This window comes from Phyllostomus hastatus, unplaced genomic scaffold (assembly GCF_019186645.2).
Source record: "Phyllostomus hastatus isolate PE091 unplaced genomic scaffold, TTU_PhHast_1.1 phas_contig_62, whole genome shotgun sequence".
NCBI classification, from domain to species: Eukaryota; Metazoa; Chordata; class Mammalia; order Chiroptera; family Phyllostomidae; genus Phyllostomus; species Phyllostomus hastatus.
The window spans coordinates 181,502-199,166 of record NW_025333921.1 but is presented as its reverse complement, the minus strand read 5'-3'; the positions used below and the strand labels follow the sequence as shown (position 1 = coordinate 199,166).

Here is a 17,665-nt window from a genome sequence, read left to right as displayed (position 1 = left end):
AATCTTCAGAAGACTCCTTTTTGTTCTCTTTATAGGACTAAAACATCTTAAATTTATTACTTCATCATCTATTGAACACCTACTATGTACCAAGTTCCAGAAATTCAAAGATGAGAAGGACTCAGATGCTTAAGGAGCTTACAGTCTGGGGAGGGTGAAGGACACAGGGAGGTTTGGAGAAGGGTTGACATCACAGCTGGGCATGCCCAACATCTTTAGAATCCCCAGGTTTGGTGGAAAAGGTTCTGACACCTAATCTAGGTGTCCATAGATCTGGTCTCCGTCAGGGCTGCGGCCTCTGTGGAATCTCTTTGCTGTAAATTTTAAGCTGAGAAGGCAAGGAGACCCTGAGAGGAGGAGTGTAGGAAGGAAAAGAGTTGCCAATACCTACACAGAGCAGAGTTTTGGAGCCCTGGAGATTCATTCTCCATTACTTCCTTGGGATTTCAGAAGAGATGAAGAGAAAGGTTTCATAAACTATAATGTACCAGCTAAATGTTAAAGTGTTATTATCTACTTGCTTGGGATTCATGCTTAGACATTAGGAAATCTCTTCTCAGTTTTTGTCTCTAAACTTAGTCAATCTTCCCATTAAGAGAATATACACAAGCTATGGATATAAAAACTAGATCTATGTTTCATGGGCAATACCTAACATGCTCCATTTAAAATGACTTCATTTTTTCTTTTTTTTTTTTTAAAGATTTTATTTATTTATTTTTAGAGAGAAGGAAGGGAGGGAGAAAGAGAGGGAGAGAAACATCAATGTGTGGTTTCACATGGCCCCCACTGGGGACCTGGCCCACAATCCAAGCAAGTGTCCTGACTGGGAATCAAACTGGTGACCCCTTGGTCCACAACCCGTACTCAATCCACTGAGCTACACCAGCCAGGGCAAAATATATTAAGTTTTAGACACAATAATTTATCACACAAACTGGGGTATAATCGCCTCTCATTATGATTTTCCATCCCTAAACTTACTTAATCCTGAGAACATATACACTTTCTTGAGAAACACTGATATACTAGGAAACTGAATTTTAAAGCTAAAAAGGACTTTAAAGATAATTTAATCATAACTTGTTTAATCAGGGACTTATCTAAGAAAAAGAAGATCAAAAATATGAACAGCAAAATGATAACAAACTCACAACTATCAACAACTGAACCTAAAAAAAAAAAAACAAAAACAAAAGAACCCCCACAAAACTAAGCAAACAACTAGAATGGGAACAGAATCACAGAAATGGAGATCACATGGACGGTTATCAGCCGGGGAGGGGAGGGTAGGAGGATGGGGAAAAAGAAACATAAATGGTAGGTACAAAATAGACAGGGGGAGGTTAAGAATAATATGGGAAATGGAGAAGCCAAAGGACTTACATGTACCACCCATGGACATGAACTAAGGTCTGGGGGTGAGGGGAATGTTGGTGGGAGGGCAGTTGCAGGGAGGAGGGGAATAAAGGCGAGAAAAAAATGGAACTGTGATAGCATAATCAGTAAAATATACTTTAAAAAAGTTTCACTATTGATCAGTTTCAAATTCATTTTACCAATTTCACAAATGAAGAAAGATAGAAACCATAAACATTTAGGAAAAAAGGAGGCATAAATCAGCCCAAAGTTATTAAACAATGAAATCTTTTTCATTATAGATAACACATAAGGTGTTTCATTTATAACATTTTCATTATAAACTCATAGTTTACTTACATCTTTATGAAAAATTTCCTCAAAGGATAAAGTGACTTTTTTTTCTCTGATAAATGGCATACTTTTTTAGTATTAAAAAGGGTAGAGAAAAGCGTTGGCTCAGTTATACAAGCTTCGCTAGAAGAGGTTGTGACTGCCAAGAACAGGGAGTAATCTCCACCCTTGGGTCCACTTATTTGATGTCAGCTGTCATAACTGAGGCTTCATGAAGAAAAAAGACTGCTAGCGGAGACAACTTCCTACGCGATCTGATATATAAAACGATATTATTACCAAGGGATGCTACTACCAATTTTTTCCCCTATTATTTCAACCACAGACTTTGGAAAGTGATTTTCCACCTGTTTATCATTTTGTTTTTCCCGAAGAAATTCAATCAACTGGGTAAACCCCTAGAGTGTTTATCTCATTTCATTGGAGGAAGGAGATCTGACAATTCTCGCCACCTCTGTACGGGGGCTTTCCAAAATGACTCAAAACGCTGGAATCCGGCCCCTATCGGTGGAAACCTCGGGTGAATAAAAGCAAGACACCTTGGTGAGCCGTTCCCCTCAAACGCACCGACCCCGGGAGTAGCACCCTCGCGCAGGCAGCGTCGAGACGTCCTTTCGCGAGCCGAGCGCCTTCCCCAGACTGCGACCGGTGGTGCCCAGAGGCTAGAGGCTGCTCCGCCAGGCTTCCAGGCTTGGGTCACCGCCGAGTAGCAGACAGGCCCTGCTGGGCGCGCGCGCCCGGGTCAGGTCGAGGACGCGGGCGGGGCCTGGAGGCTGAAGGGCCGGCCCGGGGCGTGCCCACGTGACTGCCCGCCTGCCGCCTGCAGCCCCCCAAGCCGCCGCCGCTGCCGCCGCTGCCTCTCCGGCTGCAACTCCCGGCGTGCCTCGCACTCGCTGCTGTCCGCCAGCCCCTCCTTCTTCTCCTCCCAGTGCCACAGAGCAGGAGCCCCAGCCGCCGCCGCAAATACAGCCGGGGGCACTATGGTGAGGCGGGCGTATCAGCCGGGGGGTCGAGGGTCGGGGCGCGGCGAGCTACCGGCCCTGCAGGGCCTGGGAGTGAGGCCGCCATTTTAACCTGATTTTGGCCTCAAAGGTGGGCGCTTTTGCGTTGCGGCCCCGCTACTCTGTCTCCACCCGGGCGCTGTCGCTCTTGGGATTCCTGGGGGCGGGGAAGGTCCGGGCGCGGGTCGGGCCCGGGCGCGGGTCGGGGCTCCGGGCTCGGGCCTGAGAGGAGCGGGAGGAGGCAGGATGCGTCGCGACACTGGGAGCGGCTACCGGGGCTCTGGAGGCTGCGGAGCTCGCTCGCTCCCGCCGTGTTTGCCTTTAGCTGCCTAATTTTACTTAACTGGCGCGATCTAAAATTGGTACGTGTTTTGAAGCCCTTGCTGAAGGGTCTGGGTGGCCCGTAATAAAACTCATCTGAGGGAGGTTAGGGAGGTGGGAAAAGTCTTAAAATGCTTTCTCGCGTTAAAAATGCTTTTACACTAGATCCGTTAATTTTGGTGTCTGCATTTGCGCTGCGAGGCAGTTATATTGAATCTGTGGGCGGTTTGGAGTTTACACTTGATTCTCTTTCCTTATGAGGAAACGGCACTGGCTAGGATGACTTTAAAGAAAAAAATAGTAGAAGCATTAACTGAAATCCTAAAGTGTTTTTTTAAGGCCTGCAGAGTTGACACAATACAGAAGGTATTTTACTGCTGTTCCTGAAGCTCTGACATCACCCAGTGAAAGAGGAAACATTTCAGGGATGGGACAGCCTGTATTTGTCCCTTTCCTTCTGCCTTCTATTTACTTCAGCCGGCAAACCACTTTAGAAAAGATGAATGGGGCAGGATGAGTTAGAATCCTTAGGTACATCATATACTGATACTTAAAACGTGGCAAATCTGATTGGATTACTTGCATGGAAAGTTACAATTTTTGATATCCAGACTAACTTGAATCCTCTCCAGGCAAATAGTAATTTTGGTTAAAACCAAAATAGGTGTTCTGAATTACTGTTTTTTTATTATTATTTTTAGGCTTCTGGAGTTACAGTGAATGATGAAGTCATCAAAGTTTTTAATGATATGAAAGTAAGGAAATCTTCTACACAAGAGGAGATCAAAAAAAGAAAGAAAGCAGTTCTCTTCTGTTTAAGTGATGACAAAAGACAAATAATTGTAGAAGAAGCAAAGCAGATCTTGGTGGGTGACATTGGTGATACTGTAGAGGACCCCTACACATCTTTTGTGAAGTTGCTACCTCTGAATGATTGCCGATATGCTTTGTACGATGCCACATACGAAACAAAAGAGTCTAAGAAAGAAGACCTAGTATTTATATTCTGGTGTGTAAAAACAAAAGAAAAAAGTACTTTTAAAATGCAAGGATTGTTGTTAACATAGTCAGTTTTGCCTTTGTTTTTCTTTTCATTGGGATTCAATAATTGTTTTTTCTTCTGTAGGGCCCCTGAAAGTGCACCTTTAAAAAGCAAGATGATCTATGCCAGCTCTAAAGATGCCATTAAAAAGAAATTTACAGGTACAAACACTGAATATTTTGTGCAGAGGAATTATTCTTTCTTAATTATAATAAAGTAATGGGATTTTTTTCTTTGTAGGTATTAAACATGAGTGGCAAGTAAATGGCTTGGATGACATAAAGGACCGTTCTACACTTGGAGAGAAATTGGGAGGCAACGTAGTAGTTTCACTTGAAGGAAAACCCTTATAAAATGACAGTCAAGTGCCATCCGGATCTTAAGGAGCTTTCATTTCTCCAGCTCAGTCATTTGGAATAGTATTAGGTTTTGTTTTTGTTTTTTTCCTTTTCCCACTGGGTCCTTCCAACATAATGAATGAAGGAGATATCATTCATGCAAGCAGCCTATCAGTGATTGCCATTAGACTGTTTAATACTGTTACTTTGATGTAGAATCCAAGGAATGCCTTCCCATGATATTTTAGCCAAAACAACTGGTTATATGCCTCCCTTGCAGCAAGCACTACAACGAATGTGATTGTCAATGTGAATAGCTTAGAATACTGCAAAGGGTAAGCTAATTGAATGCCTTGAAAGTATTATCCACTGGTCAGATGGTAAACTTTATTCAGTATTATTTATAGTTACATTTGATTGCAGTTCTGTGAGGCTCCAGCATTCATACACCTCACCTGCCTTGGCAAGCCTATTTTTGTGACATGGCAGCACAGATATAACACTATGCATTGAAAGCACTTTTTGTATTGAGTTTAACTCCCCAACCCAAAAGGAATGCCAATTAAGTTGTGTTAACTGTCATCAACTTATCCTAGTACCTCAGTGTTCATTCCTGTTACCTGCATACCTTCTTAAAAGAACTAGCTGTTATTAATGCCTTTTTGTTTTCCATTGAGTGTACACTACTGAGTAAGTGTAGGAGTTTTATGTTTACCATGTAAGTCTTGCAACACTAAAGATATTTTATCAGTCTTGATGGCAATTTCTGTATAAAAGAGCCTTAAATGGAACGTTTTTGAAATCAAACTCCCCATCCTCACAAAATGGCCACGTTGCAATAAAAATTGTGGCATATTACGGAACGTTGCCTTGTTTTCCTTGGAAATTTTGCATATGTTATGTGAAGCAACTTCTTAGGTAAATGCTATTAATAATCTGCACTGGGCATTTAAGAAGTTTTTTGTACAACATTCATGCATGACATTTTCCAGTTTGTTGGGTTTATTTGGTTTAAAAAATACACTATCTTAAAGCCAACTAATATAAGATATTTAGTGGAATACTTTTATAAGCATTAGTTTATTTTCTTATGTGTTAATATGGAAATCAGAAATTATTTTTTTTTTGCACTTTAACATAAATACCCTTCAATACCTGATTTGTTCTCTAGATAAATTAGGGTGGTTATTTTTTAATTCACGTTTACATTTGTAAGTGGTTAGGTAGTAGAAGGAAGCTCTTATTGTGTCTTTGATTATAATGAAAATAATTTGTAAAATGTCCTTCACAAGTTTAATAATGCTCATATTTATCACTTGAGCTACTGTTTCTTAATATATTCTGCAAATTGGGAAAAAAGAATTGATATAGCAGTTTTAAACAGTACGAGTGGGATTTGGCTGTGGTCCAGACTGCTCTCCTTATAGAGAATTTGATCTGCTCACTGTGAGCAGTTTGCTGTTAGCCAGAGCTATTTATGGCAAACACATGCTTTTGTATCTTGTCATAGTTATCCACAAATGGCAAAACTGGACTGGATTCTACTGGTATGCAAAACAGGCATACTAGTAAGCAGTCAGTCGTAGCTTTGAACTTAACCCTTAACCCCATAGCTCCGAAGAATGTTCTTATCCCAAAACAGGAAATAAAAAATCTCCCCTTTTTTTAATGTGTGGAAGTAATTTGATTATAACTAGATATTTCTCCACATTTTCAAAAGATTTTTCAGTTGAAAACAAATAGTTAAATGTGTAGATTTTCATTTAAAATTATATGAATGGCTTGGGATTTTTTGCACTGAGCAGTTATTTTAGGCTTCCAGCTGTCCCTGTGAATTACCCTAAAAATTCTGATGGCTTTTTGGTAAGGCCAAACTCCTAAGTAAAGCATGAAAATACTGGCATACACCAAACCATATGTATAACTGACATTTGTACCATGGAATTTTCCTCATTTTTCTAAAAAATAGGAAACTAAATAAGTTAAGTAGTATCTTTTGTTTTTATAGCCGGTTTCTCAACTTATGTGCCTCTTTAATATAATAATTTCAGAGAGCAAACATTGCTTTAAACTGTGGTACTTTGATTTGTTAGATTGACAGAACTGATTTGACTATTAAGTTCATCTTTGAAATACATCTTTGCGCAAAAGCCAAAAGTAATGATAAAATTAATGGTTCACATGTTACTTGAGACTGATTTGGCATTTGAAATGATCATTTTATTTTACAATCATTTACAATGAAACTGTTCCAGTTAGCTTTAAAAGGTATACGGTGCTAATTAGTAAAATATTAAGGACAATATTTTACTGCTAGCTTGCAAAATTCTAAGTGTTAAAAAATAAAATATATGAAAATATATAAAGCTGTTGAGATATGTTTACTTATACTTCAGAACATTAAAATTTTTGAGACTAATATTTCAAATCAGAGAGGCACTATTATCTTGAGTCTTTTTTAGGATTTTAGTTGATTATGCTTTCTCATTTAGAGATAGTGATACTCTTTGAAAACTGTTGTAGCAGTTAATTTTTTAACATTGTCAGGCAAATGGGAACAGTTGGCATTTGTCCCATACTGGCTATCAGCTGTTGTTTTCCATCATTATGTAAAATAATGTGGCCAGCATTGGGTGTTTAATGTACCTTTCAGTAGATTAGAAGAAAAGCCTCTTGTTAATTTGGAGTTTTTCTGATATTAGATCCTTTGTAGCAGCTAATTTATGGAATCTGGCAAATGAGCTTTAGGAGAAAATTGTTTTAAAAAAGTGTTTTCACAGTAATGGATAGTTTCAGCAATGGTAAATCACAGAGTGGTTGAGAACACCTTTCATTATGAACATTTGTCACTCAAAAAATAATCTGGTTCTGCTCTTTATAGGTCCTGGTTTTGTTTGCAAATTTAATAATAGTTTGAGATCCAAAACAAATGAGTATTCATTTTTCTATGACGGGAGAGAGGTACAGGCAGGTCCCAGTGAATATTGCTTTTCAGACAGCATAGGTGTTCTGTATTTTATCTCAGCTAACAAGGAAGTCTGAGACTTTTCTTTTACTCTCAAGCATTTAAGTAATTGCTTTCTTTCCACATAGAATTGGGAATCATCACTCCACTTCAATTTCCTGTCATAATTGAGCAAATTAATCTGTGAGCCTCACTTTCTTCATAATAGAGAATGATAGTATCTGTCCACCATAGTTGGTTCTGAGGATCAAATATGGAAATACTTTTTGCAAAATAGGAAAATACTATATTAATGTAATCATTTCAACCATTCTAAATAAGTGCAGTTAAGTAGGTAGAAAAGTCATGTTAAAAATAAGTATTATAAGTCTCTGAACCTCTTTATTTTTGTAACCTACTTACTCTCACAGTTTAAAGACTTAATTAGCTGATACATAGTATCTTTTTCAGAAGGAAGTGTAAAGTGTAGCCTGTTGAGTTGAAGTTCATGACTACTATTAATCTTTTTATTGTAGTTTGCTTTTTCGAATGTGACCTATTAGATAACTATTTTTCCTCCAAATAATTTTGAAGTAAAAAAAAACAGGAAATAAAGTTAGAGAAATACTGTTTCCTAAGAAAGTCCATGCTCATAAAAATTTGAACTATTAAAGTTTTACCCTTCAAAGATTTTCTTAGATGTTTCAGTATTATGAGTTTATGAGATGGTGGAATCATAAGGACTATATAGACATTTTCCAGAAAGCTAATACCTCATTTTTTTTAATATTTCTTAATTCTTCTAAAAACTTGGATATTTCCCTTCCCTCTCCCCTCCCCCTCTCCCCTCCCCCTCTCCCCTCCCCCCTCCTCCCCCTTCCATACCCATCTTCCTAGGAAAGACAGTACTGTGTATTACAGTGTTTTAGGTACTAGGACTTTGGTATCAGATGTCTGGGTTAGTCACATGTAGACCTTGAACACTTACTATCAATCTTAGGAAAATCATTTAACCTCCAAAGTCTTAGTTCATCTATAAAAAGGGGACAATAATTATACCCCATTTTATAGGATTGTGAGGGTAAATTAAAGTAACTGGAGTAAATAGTCCTGGCATGTAGTAAATACTCAGTAGGATGTCCCCTGAAAGTTGTAGTCCAGTCCATGACACTTGAGAATGAAAAGGAGAGCCAGTAACAATTATGCCAGACAACAGGCTTGATTAAGCTGGGATGTCCCAAACAAATCAGATGTGATCACCCTATCAAGTACACAGATATCAAAATGTATACTTGAAGGAATTGTATTCCTTCAAGTATAGTCTCAAGGTCATCATTAATTTCAATTGTATAATGTGCTAGCATGCTGACTTGAGAGTCTCCTGAAGTACGGGAATGATTGTTCAAAGTAACCTTAGAAGGGTCAACTTTGGCTTTTGATGTCTTTTTTTTTTTTTTCTTTTGACTTTCAGGCTTTTAAACTCAGATACTGCATTTCCTTATTATCAGTGTACTTTGCCTATAGTACCTTCTCATAATTGTTGCTTTTCATCTTGTGTGGATTTGGAAAGCCAAGTTTGTGTAGAATTGTGTTTAACAAAGTGCATAGACTCAGAATAAGTTACCTTTGAGAGCAGTATGCCTGAGCACATGAACCTTCTAACATTTCTGTTGGCTGTTTAAAGAACTCTGGTGTACTTTCTGGGTTTGGGTTATAACTAAAGTATGTAAGATAGCTGAGCTGTAGATAAAGAGCTATTACTCCATCTCAGCAAAGTGTCTAAAATATCAGTATTTAGATAAGGCATATTTGCCTTTTTATCTGTATCATTAAAGGCACACAAACGAATTTGTTTCCATTAGAAAGAAGGTTTATTCTCAATCAACTTTTTTAAATTATTAAAAGAGAAGCAATCTTTAAAAATGTAAAATTCCAATTGACTTCTTCTTAGCCTATTAGATTTTTCTCACATATACCCTGACATGTTAACTTGAAAGTAGCTATGATTACTGTTCATTTATATATATACTTTTCATTTATTATTGACTTCTGACAGCTAATTTGATTATGTATACACAGCATTTTAGTAGTTTGGCATAATAACAAAATTTTGAAACATCTTTGTTCAAAAGTATAATTTTCTCACTGAAATGAAAAAACACTCATGCTAATGAATACTATTTTCTTGTAGCTCTTTTTGCTCATTTTATATATTTTTTAATAGTGGAATTTCAAATATTTCCTTTGGGAGGTTCATAGTTACTGAATGAATCAGAAAATTCTTGGGCATATGGCCCAAAGCTGCCTAGTGTTCCTGTGAGCTGATGGGGCCTTTTATTTTTATTTTTATGTTTATTTTTTGATTAGCTACAAACTCACCAAATAAAAAGAAAGGCAGTTCCCAAATTAGCATAATTAAACAGTTTTGTAAAAATTGGAGCAGATTATTATGTTCTAAATCATAAAACTTTGCCATTCCACACAAAATATGAAATAAGTGGAAAAGAATTGTACATAAGGATTAAAATACGGCTTATACCTTTTTTGTAAAGTAGCTGTTGGAAGATTGAAAGTCATGTTCCCTTTATTCATTACTGCTTATTGATCATTGTGTTATGAAGAAACATAAATTTTATAGTTTCCATTCCAAAAAGTCTTATATGAGGGTGAAGGGGATAAGTTAAAACTAGTGTTAGCCATTTTACTAATTTGAAATATATTTAGATTTTAGAATGGTTTCAGGGTTATTTTTAAACTTAACTGATTTTTTAAGGTAAAATAGTTGATTTACAGTTTTTATTACATATTGAGTACATGTGTACACTTTGAATAGTTGCTGCACTAGAATTATATTTGTTATGAAGTTGATTTAGCAGTATTTCCCTCATTTTGGTTTTGCTTTTATCTGCCTGCTAAAGAATTGGTGCTTTATAATTATCATAGTACAGCACTTTTTAAGAACTACCAGGTGACTGAATTAATATCTTGTATCCTGGCTATAGAAAAAAAAGTTTTAGCCCTGGCTGGTGTAGCTCAGTGGATTGAGCGTGGGCTGCTAACTAAAGGGTTACAGGTTTGATTCCCAATTAGGGCACATGCCTGGGTTGCGGGCCAGGTCTCCAGTAGTGGGCACACAAGAGGCAACCACACATTGATATTTCCCTTTCTCCTTCCCTTCTCTCTCTCTAAAAATAAATAAATAAAATCTTTTTTAAAAGTTTTTGAATTATTTGAAGTATCATTCAGTGTCATTGCAACAAATAGTTTCCTTCTGAGCTAGATATTTTATTTCATTAGATATTCTCTTGGCACGATTAAAATAAATGAATAGAATTCTAGAAAATGAGCCTTAGATGAAACAAAAAAAAACAGTCTAATGACATTCTCATAGGAAAACCAAAAAAATGGACTAAGCTGATATGGTTGGTATTCTTTTTTTTTTTTTAAGATTTTATTTATTTTTTAGAGGGGAAGGGAAGGAGGAAGAGGGAGACAAACATCCATGTGTGGTTGCTCCTCTCATGCCCCTAACTGGGGATCTGGCCTGTAACTCAGGCATGTGCCCTGGCTGGAAATCGAACCAGTAACCCTTTGTTTCGCAGGCCCGTGCTCAATCCTCTGAACTACACCAGCCAGGGCTGGTTGATATTCTTTAAAATAATTGTGTTTTTATTTCATAAATAATGGGGAACTTCTGCAAAATAAAAGAACAAGTAAGAAAGTTAAGCCATGAGCTAGTTTTAAATACTGCGGACAACTTACTTGTGTTAAACTCTTAGGGCTATTAGGGATATGCCTGTAATTAAAATTAGTCTTAAGTTATTTGTGTATGCTGACAAGAGGAGAGACTTTATTCTGAAATACAGGGGTGGGCAAGAGTAGGTTTATAGTTCATATGGAGAAAGACATACAGGTTATGATTATTAAAAGAACGTCACAACTGTAAACCTGCTTTTTGCCAAACCCTGTATTGTTTGTGCAAATTCCCTACTATTTTTCATCCCAGAAAGAGAACTTTGTTATGGCCGTAGTCACAGAAAAACAGATTTGGGGCTTGAAGACAATTCTCCTTAATGCTTGCCATTTGCTATAAATACTTGAAGCCACAAAATGTCCCTGTGTTTGTCGTGCCACCTACTTTTGTTCTATTGGGATTTGATAATAGGCAACTCTGGTATAATTTTTACTGTTCCCAAAAGGAATTATTTCACAAAATAGTTTCCAGTGTTTCAGGACCCTGCTTTTCCTGGTACGGCTACATAACATTTAATAGATGCTAGTTCCTGGTGGAAAGTGAGAACTAAATAAACCTTTCTTTAACATAGTATACATTTTGCAGTAAGCCAGAAACAATTTATACTGTAGAGTTTATGTTTTGCGTGCTATTCCAAGAGGGTCTGGTGATCCCTGTGATTAAAGACACAAAAGATTTATGTTTACTGTAGAGAAACATGATCATCCTGGCCATTGTGTGTCACTCTGGTAACTTAACTTGTGTTTCCCAATTACTCATATCATTAAATCAAATTCAGTTCAGTTCAACAAACATGAAGCACCTTTATGGTCTCATAAGCTTACAGTGCTATAGGAAAGGCAAGCATATAAACAACTAGTTATCATACAGTGTGATAACAGATTAGTTTTGAAGTAGGATGGGCTTCAAGAAGGCCTTACAGAAAGAAGTAATATTTGAGCTGAGTTGTGAAGGATGATGGAGTTCACTAGAACTCAGTATGAAAGGATGGTCTGGAGGAAGAAGAGCTGTGCAGAGGCCTGCAAATAGCTGACGACAGCTGAATCATTTAGCGTGAAGCACTGGGAAGAGAAGTGCAGAAGGTGGGTATGACCAGGTCATTGAGGGTCATGGATACCGTGATAACAAACATGAAAACTGTACAATGAGAGCCAGAGCAGAGTTTTAAGCAGAGGAGTGGGATGATCTTGGAACCACACACCTCATCGTGTTGGGAACACAGGGGAGGGTGAGGAAATTGAAGGCAGTTACGAGGGGAGGCCTGAATTAAGGCAGTGGCAAGTACATTTGGAGCATATGTATTTGAGAGGTACATAGGAGAATTGACAAGATTTAATTAATTTCATAATTAAAAGGTGTAAGGCTTTAATCATTTGGAAAAAGTTATATTTTAATATTGACATTTAAGGTTATTTAAGTATCAAATTGGCTCAGAAAAGGCAACAGGAAATCTAAATGTGAAAGGAAAACATTTTTTAATAATAAACATTTTGAAAGCATGAAATAAACCATTGACTAAAAAGTCACAGGTCTGCTATTTGAATTTAGACCAACGAGCCTGATTTGCAGTAATTTTCACATAATTGGTTTCAGTAGATAAAAATTTCAAAACTGCTACAGCTATAGCATCTTTGAAATGAAATATCCTATAATTTTAAAAATCACAGTTGTATTTTCCATTATTCTACATGTGAGCTTTTATTGTAGGATTCTTGTCTGCCCAATATAAGCCATGGCTAATTTCCTGGATAAAAGATTTTAGAAGGAATTTAGCAATGTTTTCTGTCACATCATCTGCTCATTAGAGAAAGCCAAGCCAGTATGGTGGTGATAGAGAATGGAATTTTCAGGTCATCTGAAAGATCACTTTCTATTAAAGAACATTTTTAATTCTTTAAAAAAAAACATTGTATTTATTTTTAGAGAGGGGAAGGGAGGGAGAAAAAGTGGGAGAGAAACATAAGTGTGTGGTTGCCTCTTGCATGACCCCTACTGGGGACCTGGCCCACAACCCAGGCATGTGGCCTGACTGGAAATTGAATCAGCAACCCTTTGGTTCACAGGCCCGTACTCAATCCTCAGAGCCACACCAGCCAGGGCAGAATAATGTTTTCATGTTAATAATGTATATGTTGTGTATCATCAAAATTGTGATACCTTAACATGTAGCCTTAACACTACATAACAATACCTAGTAGCAGTGTAATAACTACCATTATATGTAGTGATGAATGTAAATTATACTTTGAGATAGCTGCATGAATGTGGCTGTGATCTCTCTCTATGACTGCTGATACTGTGTGGTATATGGCCTATATTTACACTTGAAGGAACTGGTAGATTTCAAGTAGTGGTTAGTTAGAATAAAGAGGTAAGTTTTCATGGTTCCCTGAATTCTTTCCATGAATCCTTTGGGGGTCCAAAGATCCCAGGTTAAGAAATAACCAGTTTAGCAATTACCTGAGAAGCCCCGGTAAGTAAAAGACTGAATGGATATTGTTCACATTCATTTTGAAGAAACTGCTGTTCTTTTGTTTTATATATTGGCATTCCATATGAGATTTCATTTGGAGTAAAAATGGTTTCTCGAGCTGAATAATGTATAATTTTGAAAATTGTAAATGAAAAAAGACAATTCTCTGTTTAGCTTGCTTTTTTACCTTAAAATGGATTTGTTTTTGCAAGTGTTCTAAGCACATTAATGTAGCATTGAGTTTATAATACTGGAGAGAGAAGTTTAGAAGTCAACAGTAGCCCCGCTGGCGTAGCTCAGTGGATTGAGTGCAGGCTGCGAACCAAAGCATTGCAGGTTCGATTCCCAGTCAGGGCACGTGCCTGGGTTGCAGGCCTCGACTCCCAGCAACCGCACCTTGATGTTTTCTCTCTGTCTCTCTTTCTCCCTCCCTTCCCTCCCTAAAAATAAATAAATAAAATCTTAAAAAAAAAAAAAAGAAGTCAACAGTATATAGTTGAAGCTGTGGAACATCAGTAGGATTGTCCAGCAATAACCTGTGTGAGTGTAGTATGGGAAGAGAAACAGGCCAGGAGCAGGCAGAAGAGAAGCCTGGAAAGAAGACAGAAGGAGTTGTTGGGTAGCTCTGGGAACATAATCTCTGTAATGTTACAGAAGCGAAGGGTGTCAAAAGCTACAGAGATGTCACATATGATGAAGACAAAAAAAAAAAGAATCCACTGAACCTGGCTGTAAAGGAGGTCAGTGACCATTCCTATGGCATTTCTTTTTTTTCTCCCTGACCTGAGGACATTTTTTTTTTCATTGCTTTGACAGCGAGAGGAAGGGGAGAGAAAGAGACATCCATGTAAGAGAGAAACTCAATTGGTTGCCTTTTGTATGCACCCCCACTAAGGATGTAACCCACAGCCTAGGTATGTGCCCTGACCAGGAATCAAACCCACAACCTTTTGGTGTATGGGATGACACTCCAACCAATTGAGCCACACCAGCCAGGGCTCCTCTGACATTTTTAGCAGAGCAGGAAGGGCAGATGCCAGATTGAAATGATTTGAAGACTGAATAAGAGATCAGTGGAGTCAGTATTGGTGTAGAGACCAGTGCTTTTCAAATGTTGTGGGGAAGCACAGTGTCTGTAATTTTCAATGTGTTGTGGACTGACGACAGCCCTGCTATGTGACTAGTATGCCACTTGTGCCAGACACCGGGTACCCTAAGATCTGGGTAACAACCAAGCTGGTCTATATTCTGTTCAACAAGACAAATCTGCTGGTAACAAACAGGCTTGAATGTTGTGGCCAGGTCAAATTGCCATAAAAGGTCCTAAATGCTTATTCTTAATTCTATACAGTAGTAGAGGTATAGACTACTTTTAAAAGAAGCTTATTTGTCAAGGAAGAGAGAGAGCCAGTACTCTATATTAAAGGGTCGAGAGAAAGTATCTACCAATATTATTTCTTGCAACTTTCTCCCCTGTCTCCTAATGTTCTTCATGTTGCACATTCTTTTCAGCCCCTAACTAGCTGGAGAGCAGCTAAAATAGTTCTGGTACATAGAAAGTATTTAAATTAAAAGGTTGTTGAACAAATGAATGAAATTTCATGTGCACTGTGAAGGATTTAAGTAGTCTGTGTTTCCAGATGTTACAGTAGAATATCCTGCCTCAATTTCTGGGTATTTATTTTGACATTAGAGAATGATCAGGGAGGTGCATAATCGTCATAGTCTTTGAGTGCATTAAACTGCTGTTCTCTGTGTTCAAAGATGAAATCACTCACTTTTACTTGGTAGGAGCTGTGCTTGAGTTGCATTTGTTTGTTTTCTCAAAATTGGTAGTGGATTTGCCTATTGCTTTGCCTTCCCTTCACTCTTAAAAGATATATGTTAACAAAAGACTAAATAACAAAAACAATGTACAAAAGAGGAAAGAGAAGCACCCAAATAACCAATGTTTTTCTAATTAAAGAACAAATTGACTTGTAATTTATGTAAAACAATAATATGTTTTTAATTAATAACATATCAATACATTGTTATAAATAAAGCTGAGAATTTGATGGGGGGAAAAAGGATAAACAGGTTTGGGACTAACCACAGCCACAGAATAAAGAGAACTGAATTGACCTGCTCAGAGCTCAAACCCTGGTAGTTCAGTATAAAAGAGCTGTTGGATGTTGTTGGTGGTGGTTTTTGTAAATCACTTCCTCTTTTTCTAATTGGGCTGTTTTCAGACTTTCCTTTTATTTTCTCATCTACAGCATTGCCCCTAGACCACACAGTGGAACTCAAATCTGGGCCTACGAAAATGAGAATTCCAATATAAAACGTGGACAATATGAATAGGAGCTGAAGAAAAGCAGACAACTTTAGTTATTCATACAACAGGCATTGACTGAATGCTTAGTGTGTGCCGCACACAGCGCTGAGTGCCAGGCATGTAATTTCCCTCGAGGGGGGGAGCGGCGGGGTAAAACTCAGGTCCAGTTGGGTGTGGCAGGTTAGACTTCTATATTTAATAATTCAACCAGACTTGTTTCCATGGCAGCTAGAAGGCTCTTCACATCCATACAGCTTACACAGTTCCAGTCTATCCTATACTAGATTGTTTACCTTAATCAGGCATTATTAACAATTTTAAGGAAGAAGCAGGAAAATTCCAGCTATGTATGTGTGTATGATTTGTGGAGGAGTAGAGATACAGGTGATTAAATGGGAACTTTCAGTACTTTGGGGGTATAAGCAGTAGTTTTTAAGTCTTTATAAGTTGTTCATAGTTACTTGCCTTATTCTTCATCTGGTCCTTAGCACGAAGTCCACATCTGTAGGAAAATCTGTTGCCACATTAGAGCCAATGACTGTTGAAGTGTGTGGCTTGTATGTATCCATTCATTCATTCAAAAATAATTGAGTAAATACATTCTATGTTTAGAATCCTTAACTGTGCTGAAGGGTCTTGGCTGAGAAGAGAAGAAATATGTGTCAATAGCCGTAACACAAGGTGGAAAATGTTCAGTGCTGTCCTTAGATCAGTGATTTTCAATGGGTATCCCACAAGAATTTTTAAAATATGTAATTCATGACTATTTAGTCAGGGGCACTGACCTCTTTTCCCTTAGATTGTCAAATTTAAAAAATAACAACAGCCAATAGAAAAATAGCTGTCTGGCACAAATGAATCAAACTTACACCTATTTTTGTTAGATCAGCAAAAATATACAGGGTCCTGCAGAATTAAGGTTTGTTTGAGTGGGAATGTCTCGCACGAGGTGAACAGCAGTTTGAACATTTCACCTAGAATGTTATATGGTGTGCTTGAGTGTGATATTGTTATGTAACAGAATTACATGCTTACGGTTTTGTAATAAAAAAGGGGAATTTTTTGTGCCAGGCCCTGTATTTCTTTCTTTTTTTTTTTTTCTTTTTTTTTTGGTGTGCCATAGAATTTTAGTAATTAGTTTATGTGTGCCATAAGATGAAAAAGGTTGGAAATTGCTAACTAGATAATACATAATTAACTTCATTAACCTGGTCGTAAGACATCCCAGGGCCATTCAGAAATACCACATGCATAGAGGAAAAGTCTGCTTGTTTCTCCCAAAACCAAATTGTGATCTGTTAATCCCCTGTGTGTAAGAAGATCAAGCTCGAGACATTTAGGGAATAGTAAATAAATAATATCACTTTGGCATAAAATTATGCATTTTTTAGCATATTGATTTCTCATAAGCAGTTAAATGATTCTTAAAGCACCTTCTATAAATGTATAATATACTACAAACAATACATCTGCTCTGGCAGACAAAATCACATGGTAGCAAAGCCTGGCTTTTAGAGTCATGTGTCATCTGAATGTCCACTCCTACTTACTACTAGGTTCATGATCTTGGATAAACTTTTCACTTTTGTGGGCCTCAGAGTGCTCATCTTAAAAATGGGAAAAGAACAAAACTCTAGGGTTGTTGGATAATCAATAATAGCTAACATTTATTGAGCATTTACTATGGGCACTTCACATAAATTATTTCATAGATTATTTCCCTAAACAAGGCTAGTGGTGGTGACACTTTTCCTGTATTCAT

At 37.5% G+C, this 17,665-nt stretch overlaps 1 protein-coding gene across 3 annotated transcripts; it reads left to right on the top strand.

The window, feature by feature from the left end:
* Nucleotides 1–2,323: 2,323 nt before the first annotated feature.
* CFL2 (cofilin 2) lies at nt 2,324–5,273 on the top strand. Of its 3 annotated transcripts, none has more exons than XM_045848633.1 (4): nt 2,324–2,696; nt 3,737–4,044; nt 4,162–4,238; nt 4,318–5,273. In XM_045848633.1, exons 1-4 carry the CDS (start codon nt 2,694–2,696, stop codon nt 4,428–4,430), a joined length of 501 nt encoding a protein of 166 aa, XP_045704589.1. In that variant the 5' UTR covers nt 2,324–2,693; the 3' UTR covers nt 4,431–5,273. The 3 variants fall into 3 exon arrangements, with proteins under 3 accessions (XP_045704589.1, XP_045704590.1, XP_045704591.1); XM_045848634.1 differs by lacking the exon at nt 2,324–2,696 and adding an exon at nt 2,712–2,805; XM_045848635.1 differs by lacking the exon at nt 2,324–2,696 and adding an exon at nt 2,926–3,076.
* Nucleotides 5,274–17,665: the final 12,392 nt, after the last annotated feature.

Bases quoted from the DNA above. Each gene is read 5' to 3' on its own strand.
- CFL2 (XM_045848633.1), top strand. The intron at 4,045-4,161 runs GTGTGTAAAAAC...TTTCTTCTGTAG, and splicing joins GACCTAGTATTTATATTCTG to GGCCCCTGAAAGTGCACCTT. The intron at 4,239-4,317 runs GTACAAACACTG...TTTTCTTTGTAG, and splicing joins CATTAAAAAGAAATTTACAG to GTATTAAACATGAGTGGCAA.